Raw genomic sequence first — 18,983 nt, 5'->3', positions numbered from 1 at the left:
CATCATTCCAAGCCTGGGCAACTACAAAAGGCTGCCTCCTCGTCCTCCAGTCTGGTCCCCCAAATCCATGCCCTGAACAGGCAGCACAGGGATCTGTCAGAAGACTTTAATACTTCCCAGGGTTTTCCAAGGCCTAAAGCAGAGATCCCCCAAACTGCCTGATGATCAAATCACCTAGACTTCATGTTAAATATTCAAATTCCACCCCAGGCCTAATAGACTGGAATCCCCTGGGCAGATGCTTGGGAATCATGGGAATGTTGACAGTGGCCCCGTCGATTCTTATCATTAGGAGAGGTTGAGAAGAACAGCCTACAAAATCAAGTGTAAATTCCTTAACATTCAGTACAGTCCCTCCACCTTCAGCCCTGCCTGCCTCCCCCAGTGATCCACGGCCACCCCCGCCCAGCTCAGGCTCCAGCCCCAGTTCAGGCTCTGGAACCGCGGTGATGGGACGCCCACACGCGGAGATGCCGCCTCCTCCCGTTCCCAGCCCTGCAGAAATAGCACGGCCTTCTCCCTCATGCTCAGGGGCTCTCCCGTGGGTCGAATGAATGCCCCGTGCACACCGCGATCACTGCACCTACATTACCCTGGAAAATCCTATCTGTGTTATCAGCCACCCCTATAGACAGATCTACCCACATGTGTCCCCAGGTCCCCAGCAGACCAGGTACTCGGTAAAACGCCCACTGAGTGAAGGGATAAATGAGCCCACCCAGCGCGGCTGAACCCTCTTCAACGTGTTATTTCCCGAGGCCATGTGTTCCCTGAGCCCAGCTTCCTCCGCTGAACTGATCGCCATCTCTGGAGGCTGCCACTCATTTCCTAATCACGTTCGCCCCTCTTCCCTAGTTTGAGTCGATCTTTCTGGAAATGAGGTTCCCAAAACGCACTGCTGTAGTCCCCATGAATCTCACCAGTGCCGCACACACGACACAACCGCCTTCCTTCGCGGGGACACCAGGCCAGTTCGTACGCGGACGGAAACCCGGGCGGCTGTTCGCGCTGCCGAATCACACCGCAGACGCGCGTCCAAGTCCCTGCCGCCGTCACCAAGGTCCCTGCACAGAGACAGCCTCTCGGCCTCTCGTGGACGACCCGACAGTGCCTGAGGTGCGTTTTCCCCGCATGCATTGCTCTGCCATTTTCCAAATGGAATCTCATTCTGTTATTTCCTGCCTGTATTTCTTACCTCTCTGGATTCGTTTTCATTATGTTTTTACTCCTCGCTGACTTGAAAAACATTTCCCAATTTTGTATTTTCTGTAAAGTTCATTAGGGTGCCGTGTGCTCCTTTTTCAATGTCGTTGATTAAACAATTAAATGAAATCAAACCTAACATTGGCCCTCCCGGTTTCCACTGAGAACCTCTCCAGGGGGTTCCAGCACCATGTGTCACTTAGGACTTTTTGATCCATTTTCTCCGCAGGCAGGGCTTGCTCAGTCCCATGCTCACAGAGCACGAACAATTGAAGAATCTGCATAACATTCTTTACCTTTCCTTCTCCCTCCATGTAATAAAAACAACAGAGGTTCGGGGCACCTGGGTGGCACAGCGGTTAAGCGTCTGCCTTCGGCTCAGGGCGTGATCCCGGCGTTATGGGATCGGGCCCCACATCAGGCTCCTCTGCTATGAGCCTGCTTCTTCCTCTCCCACTCCCCCTGCTTGTGTTCCCTCTCTCGCTGGCTGTCTCTATCTCTGTCGAATAAATAAATAAAATCTTTAAAAAAAAAAAAACAACAACAACAACAGAGGTTCATCTGATAGGATTTCTCCAAAAGAAGGTGAGCGTGACCCCCCGCCCCTGTCCTCCAGAGGGTCACGTATTTTCAGTTGTCATTATTTATCATTGCATTTTGTGCCACACAGAACCCACAACCCCACAGTCAGGAGCCCTCCCTCCCACGATCTCACACAGACATGATTTGCAGATAAACCCCGATTTATCAATGCCCTAGTCTTCAAAATCCCCACTTCTCCATCACGTTTTACTGACATGCACAGCTAAAACATAAAACGGCAAGTTGTGCTTTGCCTCAAATTAATACAACTTACATTTCTTACCCAAACACTTTCAGAGATGTCTCCAGGGAAAAAAGCCACAACGAATCCATATGTTGGTGTAGATTTTTTTTCCCAAAAACTTGCTTTTTTTTCCCCACCACATATACATGCTCCAGGACTCACCCCAAATTGGGGGAAACTCAAAAATATATAAAGCAAATAACACTGCAGATATGGGGATGAGCTTGTTATTTGGTTTGGTCTTGGGTATTTTGTTCTGGTTTTTTTATTACTCTGTATGACATTTATAAAGCATTTTACAAGCACATGGATAACGAGCTGGACTTTGTAAGGAGCCCCCCTCTTAGGGACGCAGCAGGGATGTGCCAGGTCGTGGTTTCTGTACAATTCCCTGAACACCCCGTGTAACTCCATCCCTTGTCCTCCCCTTCAGCAGATCAAATCAAAGTGTAGGTGATACAAACTGACATAGGCTCACACCCTTGACTCCACTATCATATGTAGAAACAATTTAAAGATGCTAGACTTCAATCAGCGCTCATGAAAATTCAGTTGTGGTGCCACCATGATATGCACGAGTTTCATTTATTCAACAACCTGGCAAGTGAACTTTCCCAGAAACGACCTTTGCAACCGATAGGCCAATAACCACATTTCCATCCCTTTCTTCCTCAGAGGAGAGCAACATGTGACCTTTCCTAAGTGATAATCACTCCCAGGTCACAAAGGACTCCAGCTAAGGAAAAGTCAGGTGTCTTGGAGAATGCTAGAGGCTTGGAGACAGGGATTCGGAGGCACCTGCGTATGCCAGGATGAAGTCAGCCTAGGCCCTGATCTCCTTACAACTGCAGTGTTTCAAAATGAAAGCTCTTGGAATATCCAGCTGCCCCTTTGCGCTTTTCCTCTCGAGGCACTTCTTGTACAGACCAGGAACTTGCAGATAACCTCGGCCCCCTTCCATAATCCATCGCCCTAGGCCACCTCGAAGGTGCTGCACTGACTCAGGAAGCCAGAAGCCACAAGCTTGAAACAAGCGCCAGGTTGCAACTTACAACCAGTTTGCTCCTGCAAAGACCAGACCAGACCCAGTCAGAGCCACAGTGGACCCCAGCTCTGACCTTTGGACTTTTTCCCTCATTATAATACTAAAAATCATGCCTGGGGGGTGGAGACTTAGCATGCAAATAAAATGTTCTGTCAACTCACCTGCGTGCCCAAGTCCCTGTATTTCCCTACCTTTACATGGGACATGTATACATGACGTCACCCCTTTCCTGCCTTTTCTTTCCTTCAAACACTTTCCCTCACCCTGGTTCGGGGAGCAGCCTGGTATCCCTCTTACTAAGGCTGTCTCCCTCATGCCCAGGCATGAGCTTGCCGCCGTAAACGCTATCCACGCCATCCTTGGCCTTCTGTCTGTTCCTACCTGGGAGGGTCAGAGAACCCGGAGGTCAGTAACACCTTGACTTAAAAAAAAAAAAATAATAGGAAACTAGGTTTTAAAACTTTAGGCTATCTCTGACAAGTTTCTGGAATGGATTTTTTTATTATTATTAAGACTTGAATTTTTTTTAGAGCAGTTTTAGGTTCAGAGCAAAATTGAGGGAAGGGTTCAGAGCTGTCCCATACCTCCAGCCCCTACACGTGCACAGCCTCCCCCACTGGCAACACCCCCCACCAGAGGAATGCATTTGTTACAACAGATGAACCCACACTGATACATCATAACCACCCAGCGTGCATCGTTTACCTTAGGGGTCACTCTTGGTATGGGACGTTCTATGGGCTTGGACAAATTAATCAGGACATGTCTCCACCATTATAGTATCACACAGAATGTTCTCATTGCTGTAAAAGTCCTCTGTGCTCCACCTATTCATCCCTCCCTCCCCGCAACCCCTGGCAACCACTGGTCTTTTTACTGTCTCCATAGTTCGCCTTTTCCAGAATGTCACGTGGTTGGAATCATACAGTATGTACCTTCTTAGATTGGCCTCATTCACTGCACAATATGCCTTTAAGATTCCTCATGTGTTCATGGCTTGATAGCTCATTTCTTTAGAGTGGATTTTTTTAAAGAGTTTTAAGAAATTTAAGAAGGAAAAGGAAAATCCTAAGAGACATTGGCAGGTCAATCCCAATTGCTTTTCTGATAGGTTTACTAGTAGGGATCATGAAAAAGTTACAGATATCTCAAAGCTGGTTTTTCAGTAGAGAACTGATAGTCACTAGCAGTGGCCATGTGGGCTAGATGGAAAAATATGGTCAAGATAAAAGCCCAAATGGTAAAATTAAAGTTCCCAGCACTGTCAACAAAAAGAGTACAGGTAGATAGATGACTCACTACCCCTAAAGTCCTGGCCAATGCAATAAGGTCAGCAAAAACAAAATCAATTTGCATTCTTGAGAAGCAACTGAAAAGGTCTATATTCAAAAAAAATAAGATAAGTCACTGTGTTGCCAAATGTTAGTCAACAACGTTTCTATACATCAGCAATAACCAATTTAAAAGAAGTGTGTGTGTGTGTGTGTGTGTGTGTGTGTGTGTGTATGTAGGGAGAAGGGATAGATCTTACTTACAAGTGTACAATACTTAGAAATAAACTTAATAAAAAATATTCAAGACTCATGTTAAGATACCTTTTACTGAAAGATTAAAAAAACATCACCTCACATGCATGAAGGAACCTAGCAGTTCCGTGGACAGGAACATTTAAAATCATAAAAACATTGGCCACCTGGGTGGCTAAGTAGGTTCAGCATTCGACTTTTGATTTCAGCTCAGGTCAGATCTCAGGGTCCTGAGATCATTGCAGTACACTGAGCTCCACACTGGGAGTGGAGCCTGATGAAGATTCTCTCTCTCCCCCCCCTCGGCCCCTCCCACCTCTCCCTCCCTTTAAAACACACACACACACACACACACACACACACACATAAAGACATAAGATGTATATATCCCACATCAAAGTAATTTATAAAGTCAATTAAATCCCAATAAAATCAAAACCCAACATAATTTCTAAAAAAACTATGTAAGATCAGCTGAAGAAAAAACTAAATGAGACTAGGCAAGACATTTATTTAAAAAATGAGACTTGCCCTATTCTCTAATAATTAAAATAGTGCTTTATTGGTGAGTATGGAGTTTGCATTTAAATGTAGGAATTTTGCTCATGACATTGTAGCATTTCAAAACAGGGAAATTTTATCTGTTCAATAGATAATGTAGGGACAATGGGATAGCCATTTGGAAACAAAGAGTTATTTATTATTATTATTGTTGTTGTTATTATTCCACACCTTATACAAAAATGGATTCCAAAGAGATAAAGGAGTAAAACTTTCTTTTAATCCTTTAAAAATATTAAAGAAAAATACATAAAATACTTTTATAAGCTTGGGTGGGAAATACCTTCCCAGATAATATACGAAACCAAGGCACCATGTGCAGTTTATTGAATAAATTACATCACAATTTAAAAATATATATATATGACTGAAAAAAGGAATACCGTAAAGGAAAAAAAAAACCAGCAAATTTGACAACATAAATATCCTGAAAATATAAAATATCTATGTGGTAAAAAAAATAAACAAAGTGTAAGGATAAGTAACAAACAGGAAGAAAATTCTGTATCATATATAACACCTAAAGAATTAATGATCAGGAAAATATATATATATATATATATATTTATATGTATGTATGAAAAAGACAGCAACCAATTGAAAAATAGGCAAGTGTTAGGGACAGGCAATGACAGAAGAAATTTTTTTTATTATGTTCAGTTAGCCAGCATATAGTACATCATAAGTTTTCGTTGTACTGTTCAACGATTTGTTAGTTGCATATAACACCCAGTGCTCATTCCAACATGTGCCCTCCTTAATACCCATTACCAGGCCACCCCAAGTTTTAAGATTTATTTATTTTTAGGGAGAGAAACAGAGAGAGAGAGAGAGATAGCACGAACAGGAGGGGCACAGGCAGAAGGAGAGAAAGAATCCCAAGCAGACTCCATGCTAAGTGCAGAGCCCAACACAGGGCTCGATCCCTCAACCCTGAGATCACGACCTGAGCTGAAACCAAGAGTCAGATGCTTGACTGACTATGCCACCCAGGCGCCCTGACAGAAGAAATTTTTTTAAACAGTCAATAAACATATGATGAGATGTTCGACCTCACTAATAATTGAATACAATAATTGAAATTAAATTGTGCTGAATATAATAATCGAAATTAAAACAACAATGAAATATTCTTCTTCCCATCATTGGGATAAATAATGAAAAAGATTAATAATATCCATTGGTAATGAGGCTTCAGGGAAATAGACCCTATCATGCAATGATGGTCAGAGTATAAATTTGTAAAATCTTTTTGGAGAGCATACGGGCATTGTCTATTAAAAATTTAAATATGCATGGCCTTAGGCCCAGCAATTCTCTTTCCAGGAATCCCAAAGATGCACTTGAAAATGTGTAGAATGATGTTCACTGAAGCACTTGTTGTGTTAATGAAGAATTAGAAGTTTCGCGAGACTTCATCACCAGGGGAACGATGGCATGCAGGCTGGTGTTGTCTGGCTATGTAATAGCAATTACAAAAAGTGTAAATAATATCATGGGCAATGCTTGTAAAGCATGAAGTGTAGTGTTGTTGGAATATATGGGTGTGGGTGTGCACGCAATGTCCAAAGACGACAGACTTGATGGATGCAGACCACACCATTGACCACGATGACCTCGGGGGACGGCAGTGCACCTGAGGACGTGAGGATGTAAGCTAGATCTCTGTGGGCTAGCATGCACACGGAAGTCCTGAGGAAAGAGGAAGGATGGACAAGGGCCTCGAATGAGATGTATAACTAGAACAGGCCAAGGGAAAGAGAGGTGACTTGTCCCAGAGAAGGTAAATTACCCACCGAGTCTTGCCCACCTCAAAGTATCGGTAGCAAGAAGGGCTATCAAAGACCATTTCATTCGTTCATCAAATACTTATTGAGGGTCAACTGTATACCAGGCATTCATAGTCCTCTTCCTCTTCCTCCTCCTCCTCCTCATCTCCAAAAAGTCTACATTACATAGAACCAATCCATGGGAAAAAGGCATGGTCAGGGCTGGTGGGAATATAAACTCGTGAACGACTCTACAGGTCAATTCACCTCCTTAAATCGTATCAATCTAAATTGTATCAGTCATTAAATGGAATATACCTTTGGACCCAGCAATCTTATTTCCAGGACTTTATTCTAAAGGCAGGGAGATTTGTGGAGATTTATTGACAAGAATTTCGAACGACTTCACTGTCCAGTAACAGTAACGGAAAAGATAAATGGTGATACATCCCCTTCTTGGAATACTACCCTGCCATTAAAATTACGCGACGGAAGCACATTTAACAACATGGGAAACCGTGCACACTCTAGTAACACGAGAAAAGCCAGTCAGAAAATAGTACTTGCGGTATGAGTGGAATTAGGTTCTTAATTTTTATTTGCACACAAGTGACTGGGAGGGTCTACACTGAAATGTCAACTTAGGCCTGGGTGGAGATATTGCAAGCCATTTTTATTTTCTTCTTCAAACCCTTTCAGTATCTCTTCATATATTCCCTACTTGAACTATATTATTTTTGCAATAGGAAACAGCCAACATGTGGAGACCAGGCTACACTGCTGTTAACACCTGCGCTGTGCCAGGAACCACCCCTCATCCCCTACCCCCCACCCCCCCACCCCCCTGTACACAGCACGAGTCAACCTCCTTTTGCAACAGTGAGAGGAGAAAACACATGTGTCAACCATTCTTCCTGGGAGTTTCCAGTGGAAGACCAGCAATTTTTTCTCACATTAAGAGCAACGCAAGGAGAGCACCACAGTCCGTGGTCAAGGGTAGGGGAGAGGGGTAGTGTTAAAAACATTCCCAAGAAAATTTCCCCTCTCCTGTGAATGGCTTGTGAAGCCTGCAGGAAGGAGAGCAAAGTGAGTTCCTTAGAACAGAGGGACTCTGCAGCCCGGAGGAGGAAAGGGACTCACTCCGAAAACACTTCTGAGAATAGCTATTCAGTGTTATAAGCCAAAAGTATTTGCCCACAGAACTTTTCATTGTGTTTGTTTTTATTCTGGTTTTCCATATAACAATTATTAATATGAGGTGAAGATTTAGGAAAACAAGGCCCCTGGAAATGAGCAAGGAAAAGGGCCTGGGGAATGGTGCCCCAGGAGGCTGGAGCCACGGGCCTGTTCCCTGCCTTGCCCAGGAAGGACAGTGAGCCAAGCTTCCGCAAGCTCCCCGCAGCCTGGGGCGGACATGTTCCAACCTAAACAAGCCTGTCTGCTCTCAGGTCATTTATGTAGAGTCACCTTTTCTTAACCTCCCGGTGTAGTCCCTTGAAGCCCACACGGAACGTTCTAGAAGGTATGGTCATCCCTTCCTAAGATTTCCAATCATCCCGTTGGAAAACCACAGTCCTGCTCAGAGGCTGAGACAGGACGAGGAGCAAGAGGCTCAGAGGCTGAGACAGGACGAGGAGCAAGAGGCTCAGAGGATGAGACAGGACGAGGAGCAAGAGGCTCAGAGGCTGAGACAGGACAAGGAGCAAGAGGCTCAGAGGCTGAGACAGGACGAGGAGCAAGAGGCTCTGAGGCAGAACAGACACAGCCCAGGAGGCCCAGCTCTGCTGTGAGATTAAAACCACTCCCAGGGCCTGTGGGGGGTGAGCATGAGACAGACAGACAGAGACAGGGAAAAGAGGAGGAAGAAAAGAGGAAGTGAAGGGACGGAGAGGGAGGAGGGGAAGAATCAGAAATGGGAGGACCAGGAGATGGAAAGAAAAGGAGAGAAAGAAGAGAAAGGAGGTTCGGAGAAAAGAGAGGCAACAGGAGGAAGGGAGGTAGGGGAGGCAGGGGAAGGGGGAGAAGTAGGACAAGGGTCTGTATTTCCAGTGAAACCTACGAACCACCTCAGGTTCGGGGAGCACATACCTCAATAAACATTCTAGAAGGAACCCACCTTCTCTCACTGAAAGTAGATTCACATTAAGTAATGAACTACATGACAGCACTTGAATGCAGGCAACCTTCTCATCTATTCTAATTGGCACAGGGTCCTTACTACCGAGAGACGTAGTGCACAGTTCCAGAATATACTGCGACATAAAAACAAAAAGGACATGTATAAGATCTTATGTTTCAGAGCCGAGTGATATTCAGAGTGGATGCCCTCCTCGGCCCTTGGTCATCTGATGCATTTTTCTGTTTTCTGTGCCAAAAGATATATTTATACTAATAGTCATTTGTTTTCTTGAATGAATTTGCTTAGGGAGAAAAAGTGCACATTTCAGATAATACATCATTCCGTGCTTAAGAACATTATAATGAGCAAACACCAAAGGCAAATAAAGTTGTACTAACCACTACCTACATAAATTATCTACTTTAACATGTCCCTTATTCATGCAGGATATTAAAAATACCCTTTCTCTTTCCATAAAAAAAAAAAACTCTTCACAACTGAGTTTTATCCCTTCAAAAAAAGTTTGTCAAAATAACATCACTAATGCCTTCAATATTGTATTACACATATATAATAAAATTAGATTCTTTCTCACACTTGGGACCATCAGCTTTACTTTGTGATCCTCTTTACCTTGTACTAGACCAAATTCAAGTTCAAGGCAATCAAAAATGCAATATTTAGCACACAATAGAAAGTCTTATTAAAACTGTAGAACATTTGTGATAAAAAACGATAACCTTCAAATATGGTGCTTGGTAGATAAGATGTTCCAGAACATGGCCCATGCCTCCTATCTTTCTCCAGGAAGGGAGGGCTACCTCTGGTCCTTTGCCCACACTCGGATGATTTTCTCAGTGAGATGCTGCCTGGGACTTGGATCAGTTCCTCTGGGCAAAAGATCAGAGCCACCAGCCTGCCCTGCTCAGGGGCCTGGAAACTGACATCAGGACCTCCCGGTGCCTGCCTCCCCGCCGTGGACGCCCAGCACCCTGCAGCCAGAGCAACCAAGGCTGATTGCCCCCTGAGCTGGGGGCAAAGCACACGCATGGCCCGTCCAATCTTTTGCCCAGGGCCAGGTTGGGCAGGATGGGGCCAGGCACTTGCTCCTTCCTCTCCTTCCTTTCATGTTAGCCCCAGTGTCCAAGGAAAGATCTAGCCTCGTTCCCACAGCCTGGATCACATGGCCAGGGCCCACAGCGGCCATGCAGATGCATTCTAGCCCAGCAGAGCCCTCTCACCGATGAGAGGGAGGACCACTGATCTGTCCCCCATCTCTCCGCAAAGAACAGATATGCCCTCACCTCTCATTTCTGTCGCCGAGGAGCCATTGGACCAGGCGGTCCACTTATTCCTGTGCTTGCTGATCTCCTGGACTTTGCAGACGTAATGCCCTTGATCTGCCGGCCGGAGGGTCAAAACAGAGAGCGTGTAGAGCGCCCCGCGCCTCTCCTCGAGGAGGCACAGCCTCTGCCTGAAGGCGCTGCGGCTGTAGTTGCCATAGTACTGCACCACCCGGAGCTTGGTCATCTTAACCATCAAGGCCTCCTGCGAGTCGGGCCGTGCGAAGAACCAGCGCACGGCCAGCAAGCTGTCCTTCCGTCTCTTCTGGGAGACATGGCAGAGAAGCGTGGCATTTTCCCCCTCCAGGTAGTCGACCACAGGCCCTGGGGACACGGTGACATTGAGGGCCCCACACACCTCTGCCGAGGAAAAAGGAAGGAAGAAAATGAGCATGGCCACGGCCTTCCCCAGAAGGACACACAGTGCGTCTTTTCTCCAGGAGCCATCTGCGTGGCCAGAGGGGCAGGCCACCCTGCTCCCCTCCACGCTCACTCTGTGCCTTTGTGCTGGACAGGAGGGCTCCTTCTGGAGCATGGCAGGGACAGGGGTTTTCCGTGGGCTCCCACGTCCTCATTCACGGGACAATCCCATCCACGTGACATGCCACTGACCACCTGGCCCAGACATAGTTGGAAATTTTCCTTAATTAGCTACTGACATTTAACATTCAGGAAATTTCACATAAAGATTGGGGTTTGGGGAATCTGTTAAAAATTTCCAGCCTGCATCCCATCCACCAGCCTGCCTCCCAGGGTCCAATTTTGATCAGTCTCATCCCCTGCCTGAGTTGGCAATGCTGTGGGTCCAGGAGCTGCCCTTCCCAGCCCCTTGCCCGGTCTCAGCTATTTCCACTGTAACCAAGGCAGAGTATCAGTGCTGGTCAGGCAGGCACTGACTAGTACCAAGGAACTGGAACAGCAGAGGTTTCTCGGTTTCTTGCTCTAAGTCTTTTGCGGACTTGCGGTCCATGGTCCTAGAGCTGCAGTGCGGGACTAAAGAATGAATGAGCCCAGGAACGGGGAGGAGTGGCAGAACCCCCGACAACTCGAAAGATGCTCCAAAATCCCAGACCTGGTCTACTACTTCCTGTCCTTTGTCTTCTTCATTAGATCCACCCCAAGGGCTGCCCCTCCCGAACTGCCCTTCTGCCCCCCCAAGCTCACCTTGGAGGGAGCCATCCCAACACCCACCCAGAGCTGCCAGACCAGCAGACCTCACACAGAGGCCTTCCCCGGGAGACTCACTACATGGTGACAACAGGGACCGAGCAGTGCATCCGTCCTGCCCTGGAGCTCACCGCTGAAGCCATCAGCTGGCAGGCAGAGCCCAGAAAGGGTGTTTCCGCACAGGAAACCTGACGGCAGGGCTGTCTTCACCCCAGGTCCCATATCCTCTCCCTGCACGGCCAACTGTCCAACAGCAGCAAGCACCATCCCCCTCCTGCCCCACCACACAAGCAGTAGTCCCTGGGGTCATCTCAAGCCATGGCTTTCAGCCCCAAATGTCACCTCTGGTCACATGAAGGGGCTTGGGACCTGATGTGAGGGTCACCAAAAGCTTTGAACTTTGGCCAACACTGCAGGTAAGCAAGAAGGAAGGATGAAAAATAGATCAGGAAAGACTTGAACCCTCCTCTGTGAAGAGGCCGTGAGGCAATAAGGTGAGGCCCTGTGTCTGTCAGGGTGGGAAAGTCTCATGTGAAAAATATTCTTCACGGTGAAAGTCCAGGCAATAAGCTCATCCTCCTATACGGATTCCACTGTTGAGTTCATAAACTGAATATGTCCAGAGATATGACTGAAGGCTCAATTTTCTTGAATTTTCTTTCCCATGTCTCAGAAGCCAGGCCCACCAGGATAGTCCAGGACACTCCAAGATCCTTACTTAACTTAATCACATCCATAAAGTACATTTTGCCACATAAGGTAACATTCACAGGTTCCAGGAATTAGTACACAGACATCGTTGGGCGCCACCATTCAGTTTTACCACATCGTGATACTCTTTTGTTACCTCAAAAAACAGATGGACATAAATTCACAAGAAAAAGGTTAGCGCTGGGCTGGACTCTCCTTGTGGAACAGAATGAGACCTTCCCTGTCTACAGCGACAAAGGACAAAGCCAGTCCAGGGAGATACTAGCGGAAGGAGGGGCGTCAGCAACCAAGGAAGGTGCACATTCTCTAATAACAACCTCGCTGTGACAGAAATGGCTCATGTTGGACAAAAGAGGAGGAAATGCTCCCCGCTGTCTCCCCCTGCCTCTCGCCCATCTGCCCTATACCTTGCCCAGACGCCATATTAAATTAGCTCACGTCCCTCCTGACTGCTCAGGCCCTGTCTGAAGTCCCCACGGGCCACAGCCAGGACACCAGGCGGACCCACTCCAACAGCTGCCCGGGGATCGACAGGCGGAGAGCAGCAGAGAGCGGCAGCTGGCTTCCAGAACTGAAGCCCAGCTTTACCCGCCCCCAAGGGCCCCCCACTGGAGTCAAGGGGAGAACTGGGGAAAGCAGGAAATTGAAACAAGATGGGTGGGATGGGAGAGCCCAGACCCCACACCCCAGTCCCCTCCTATTCACGCCGCGCGAAGGAGGGGTTATTTATAGTGACTGAAACCAGGAGAATGTGCCAAGTGCTCAGTCCCCATGGGAGGCCAGATTCCATCCTGGAGGCCAACAAGTAACTCTTCCACTTCTGCAGCTCAGACCAGGAGTCAGCAGCTCCCGGGAAAGCCAACGGACTGAACCATCTGCCTAAAAGGACCCCTCCTTTCCTCTTTACCGGGGCACCTCTCCGCCTTCATCTTCCCTATATTCTCTTACAAGTGGTCCACACACGCTTCTCCCACCAAAGTGCAAAGACCCTCGTTATGGGCTGAATTGTGCCCCCGAATCCATATGTTGGAAGCTCCAATCCCCACTCCTCAGAATGTGACTGTATGTGGAGATAGGACCTTTCTAGAGGTGATTAAGTTTAAATGAAGACCTTCACCCAACAGGTGAGGTGTCCTCATAAGAGGAACTCTGGGCACGGACACGTGCACGCACAGGAGGCCGCCCATGTGAGGACACAGGGAGAAGATGGTCATCTGCAAGCCAAACAGGGAGCCTCGAGAAAACCAACCTTCCCAACACCTCGGTCTCACACTTTGGGCCTCCAGGGCTGTGGGAAATAAATGTCTGTGGTTTAAGCCCCCCAGTCCGTGGCACTTTGTTCTGACAACCCTAGCAAGTCATACAACCTTGTTCCCAGGAAAGCTCGTTTTGGCCCTACGTCTGCCTCCAACCCAGATATTTACACCCACTTGCAACTCAAAGGCAGGAGTGGAGGGTGACTGAAATTCAGGGCCAAGGGCCCCTCGGGGTGTAAAGCTTTGCCAGAGGACATAGGCTCTCAGGGGTCCCCAGGGCTGCGATGAGCCCTCCTTGAATGCCAGGTATTCCCAGTAGCACACTTCCTTTGGCACTGGAGATGGCTAGCTGAAACCCAGCGAACACAGCTCCCGTGCCGGCCTGGAGGGGAGGGGGGAGTGCAGGTGGAGGCCCCAGGGCCTAGCAGATGTCCGCTGAGCTGGATGTTTAGTTAAATACTAGGAAAGACAGCATCACACAGCACCCGCCCTGGGCAGCTGGCAGGCCCCCTAGGGCTCAGCAAAGAACACAGCAGGTGGGAGGCAGGACAGTGGGAAGCAAGGGTGACACCAAGCAGTGTATGGAGTCAGGCTGACCAGAAGGCAGTGCCCGTAGGAGTCCAGGCCTTTCCCTTCTGGGTCTGTCTGAATGACAGAGCATACACCCACTGTGCGGGGCAGAGGGGCAAGCCAAGCAAACATGGGCCAAGCCAGCTACAAGACAGGGGGGTATGGGTGTCACCCCCCAGGCAGGGCGGGCTCCCCTCTCCTGGCCTAGGACAGAGAATTGTCAAAAAGTCATTCTCGCCCAGAGAAGAAATGAATTTCTTGCTTTGTGACCCTGCATTGCAGGGAAGTGAAGTGGGAGGTAGACTCCCCAAACCTCCTGCCCCAGGCACCTCTGCACCCAGAGTTCCACTTCCTCCAGCTTCTGTCCCAGCCTGTGCTTCGTTCATACCCCACAAATACTTGCTGGTCAGGCATTGCACAAAGAAGACAGCATTCCTAACCTCATGGAGCCGACAGTCCAGTGGGCAAGGCGGCCTGTCGGTCCTGGGGGAAAACAACACAGGAGGAATGACAAACAGTGTCACATGCTACAGAAAAAAGGTGCAAAGTTTTAAAAAATCAGGGCAAAATCCTGATCTAGTCTGTGGGGTCAGGGAAGAAGGAGACTCTGGGGAGGTGACTGTGAGCTAAAGGCTGAGTTGGGGCTAATGACATAAAATTCAGGAAAGCAGCAAAGGCTGACCTTCCTGGGAGAGAGGGGGCGTCACCTGTGCAAAGACCCTGAGGCACGAGGACCCTGGTACAGGCTGGAGGAGAAAGCACAGTGTCCTCTAGTGAAGGGTACCACACAATGGCCCAGAAAGCCACCAGGCCTGCCAGTGGATCTCAGGAGGGAACTTCCGACCCCAATAAGGACCCCTTCAAGGCCAGTTCTCGAAGGAAGAATATGACAACATTGGCAGGGAAGAGACTGAACGAAACTGAGCAAAATGGATTCTGGCCACAAGGAACCCTCCCTCATGTGGGCTGGGCACTGGGATTCTCACGGCCTGGGCCTTCCCAGTGTCCTGACGGGGCTGGGCAGAGAGCCAGGGGGTGGTGTTCAATAGAGCAGGGCTAGAAACTCGGTACTATTAGCCTCAGTTTCCTCGTCTGAAAAATTGGAAAATGATGCCTGGCAAGGTGAGTGTAGGCTCCAATGAGGAAACACCTTTAAAATCCTGATACTCGTAAGCTTACCCTGTAAGCTCTGAGAGCTGGGCAGGGGAGGGCAACAGAAAATGACACATGCCGACCTGTGAGGAGGGTAGGCTTCTTGGGTGTATGATCCACAGTCATCCAAGGCCCTACACATGGAGGGGCCTGCCACTTGGCTTAATCTCTGCTGTCACTCTCTTGAAATTTTTAATCAGGGACCCCACATTTTCATGTTACGCTGGATCCCACAAATTATGTAGCCGCTTATGCCTGTAGGTAAATACAGGCATCTCTATGAATTCACTTCCTGTAGATAGGATTTCTGGGGTCTAAGCGTCTTGCTCACTGGCCATGCAGTGGAAGAGGGCAATTGCCAGCTGCAGGGGAGTGTAGGCCTTCTAACAGAAACAAGGCACCCACCTGGCCTGGGACCCAGAGGTGGGTATGGCCGCCAGCCATGTACTAGCGGCTCCGTGGCCCTCACTCCTTCTCTGTCCTGAAGAAACTGCTCCCACTCACTCACATCATTCCTCTGGCTGCTGCCCTGAATTTTATGTCATTAACTCAGCCTTCAGCTCCCCAGGGTCTCTTTCTTCCCTGACCTCACTTAGCCAGAAGTTTCTGCATTCATAAAGAATGCAAATCGTGGGTACCATTCAGCAGCAAAAATCTCATTCTTATCAAAAAGACAGTCTGAATTCATGACAAATAAATCTCTGAAAGATATACAATTGTATTGTTTAAAAACCCATGGCACTGGGAGCCTGTAAGGATCAAGCACCAAGGAGAAGTGCTACCAGACCCAGCCTATGGGGCGTTGCTTTCACATGAAGCCCATCCCCTGAGAACAGCTCTCATCCGGGAAAAACACAGGACCCTGGCCAACAATGAAGGCTACCACTCTATGCCAAGCATTGTCCTAAGCGTTTTAGGGTTATTTTCCCAACTGATCCTCATACTATGATTACCCTCATTTAACAGAGAGAAGGGCTGCCTTGCAGAGAAACTCAGCGCCCGGCTCAAGCTCGCACAACACAGCAGAGGAGGAATTTGAACACCAGCCAACTGGCTTCAAAGGCAACCCTCAACCACCACTCTGGACCACAGCTTGGCTTTTAGTAAATATTGTGCCCCTCGGTTTCCTTTCTGGTAAAATGAGGGGTTGGACCAAGTAACTGCTAAGGTCCCACTCTGCTCCCAAATCAAGAAGTAGGGAAAGCGCGGCGGTAAAGAGTCCAGACCCACGTCTAAAGCCTAAAGCGGCTCTGCCAGGCCCGCCGTCGGGGATCGCGGCCAGGAGTCAGGGGGGGACGCTCAGCAGAGGGTGGCGTTCAGCGCATGCCACACAAGCGGGGCTGTCATGATTATCCACCGCGTGGCCTTGGGCACAGCCAGGGCAGACTCTAAAGGATCCCGAATTGCCTCTCTCAAGGCTTCTGAAGTCTCCCGAAAACATAAAAATTTCCTTGACTCCCCCCACAAAAGTCACTCTCTGGGGGTGCCCTCCTTGATAGCACCTGTGATCACGAAGGGGGTCAGGGCGCCTGGGGGTGGGGGGTGAGGACCCCTGTGCCCCCTTGCATGCTGCTGGCTGCTGGCTACTCCACCAGAGCTGTCCTGGCCCAACCATCCCAGTCAATGTCCCAGTCAGACCTCGCATTTCCCACAGCACCAATTTCAGATTGACCAGACACCCCGCTGCACTGGCAGCCAGGGGACAATGGGTGAATCTCTTCCCACTGTGCTCCAAGTCCCTCCTCCTCAGACTCTGATCTAGGCTGGCTCAAATGTCAGCTCCACCACTTGGTAGCTAGGTCACCCTTGGAAAATCACTTAATCTGAGCATCCGCTTCCTTACTTACAAAACACAGCTTAGACGGGATGAGCACAGTCCAGAGCCAGGCTCCCTGGGTTCAAATCTCCGCTCTACAACTCACAAGCCTGTGACTTCAGCCAAGTCGATGCCCGGGCCGGGGCCTCAGTTTCCTCATTTATAAAGTGGGGATACTAACAGCACCGCCTCCAAAGGTTATTGGCAAACTGAGTGAATGTTTGCAAGGCACCTGCATATATAAACTTTGCTCTTGATTACTTTAAAGCGCTGTTGTGATGAAGTGAGATATGCGTAGCAGGACACCTGGCCCCACAGGCACCCAGGAAATGTAAGAGCCATCGAACTATTCATTATTAACTATTATTCTAGCCCTTGGACTCTTCAGCTCCGAGGCAGGCAGGCAGGGCTCCGGGAATCAAGAAAGACACTTCTTGAGCAACTCAGAAGTGAGAGCAGCAACCCCAAGAGAGCGCCAGCAGTGCGGGCAGAGGCTGTCCTAAAGCAGGGGGCTCCGGTAAAGGGTCCCACTTCTTCCAGGCGCGGACACCGTGTCTCACCCGGCCTGGTCTCGCAAACCGCCCGCGGACAAGCCCCGGGCTGCCGGGGCGGATCCAGCCCTTCCGACGGGGTCCGAGAAACTCCCCGCAGCGGTAGAGGAAAGTTGCTGCTGCACACTACCTGCCACCAGTTGTTGGTCCTGACTGTCATGGAGAAAGAAAGAAAACAAACCAACAACTAGGGCCGGCGCGTCCCCGCTTCAATCTGGCCCCCCAAGGCTGGGCCCCGGAGGGCGCGGGGGCCCTTGCGAGTGTCTGCGGAGCCGCAGGGCCCGGCGGAGGCAGGAAGGGGGCCCCAGCACGGCGGCCCCGGGGAGCCGGGGAGGTGCCGCCGCGCTCCGCCGGGCTGGCGCGGCCACAGGGACCCGCGGAGCCCCGGCCCCCCGGGCGCGGACGGGGAGGGGGCGGCCCGGGAGGCTGCAGGGCCTCCCCGCCAGGCCCCGGCCCCGAGCCCCGGCCTCCCCGGCGCGGGCTGCCCTCGCCCCACCCGCGCGCCCGGCCCCGCCGCGCTTACCCGGGGCCGGAGCCCGCGCCAGCAGCACGGCCGCCGCCAGCGCCAGGAGCCGCATCTCCCCGCCGCCGCCCGGCGCTGTGACGCCCGAGCAGCGCCGCCGCCCGCCCGGCCCCGCCGCCAGCCCGCCCGCCCCGTGCCGCGCCCGCCCCCGGCCCCGGCCCCGGCCCCGACCCGGCCCGCCCCTCCCGCGGCCCGCCCGCGCTGGCCCCGGGCTGCTGGGTGCCGCGTGCCGCACGGGGCCAGGCGGGCCCCCCTCATCCCCCCAACCCCCCACCGCCATCGGCTCGCCCAGCCACCTGTGGGGGGGGCTCCTTGTCGCCCCCCCTCCATTTCACAGATGAGAAAACTGAGGTTCTGAGAGGGGATCGCTGGAAGCAGGGAATGCACAGCTGCAGTGGGCTTTGCGGTCTCTGTATCACAGATGGTTATTGCCAAGGGGAAGGGCGCTTGGAGTTTGGGGCTGCTGCGGGGGCGGGGGGGGGGGCACGAAATGTAGTGGCTGCTGGGACCTGAGGCTAACCTGCTTCCCAGTGGACCTCTGCCATCTCTCCACAACGACCTTTGAGAGTCAAGGAGCAGCTAAGGGAGAAAAAGCCCTCTTTGCCCTGAACTGGGTGCAGGGGATGTCAGGAATGAGCTGGAAAATCTTGGAAAACTGAGAGAGTCCACAGAGACAAGTTCAGAGTGTGTGGACACTGTTAAAACCAATGACTTGGGGCACCTGGGTGGCTCAGTAGTTAAGCCTCTGCCTTCAGCTCAGGTCATGATCCCAGAACCTGGGATCCAGCCGCTGTCCAGCTCCCTCCTCCGCTGGGAGCCTGTTTCTTCCTCTCTCACTCCCCCTG

The 18,983-nt window shown here is 50.1% G+C and overlaps 1 protein-coding gene across 3 annotated transcripts in view; it reads right to left on the bottom strand.

Annotated features, from left to right (window-relative positions):
* The window catches only part of VSTM4 (V-set and transmembrane domain containing 4), a 104,892-nt gene extending 86,694 nt beyond the window's left edge, over positions 1–18,198 (bottom strand). For all 3 annotated transcript variants that reach the window (XM_040624422.1, XM_040624421.1, XM_040624423.1), the window contains exons 1-2: positions 18,139–18,198; positions 10,354–10,752 (exon numbers count right to left, since the gene is read on the bottom strand). In XM_040624422.1, the coding sequence (XP_040480356.1) occupies positions 10,354–10,752; positions 18,139–18,193 (454 nt within the window). In that variant the 5' untranslated portion in view covers positions 18,194–18,198. The remainder of the gene's footprint in view (positions 1–10,353; positions 10,753–18,138) is intronic.
* Positions 18,199–18,983: the final 785 nt, after the last annotated feature.

This window comes from Ursus maritimus, unplaced genomic scaffold (assembly GCF_017311325.1).
Source record: "Ursus maritimus isolate PB19 unplaced genomic scaffold, ASM1731132v1 scaffold_7, whole genome shotgun sequence".
Classification (NCBI taxonomy): Eukaryota; Metazoa; Chordata; class Mammalia; order Carnivora; family Ursidae; genus Ursus; species Ursus maritimus.
The sequence above is the reverse complement of the archived record's forward strand: the minus strand, read 5'-3'. Positions and strand labels throughout refer to the sequence as shown.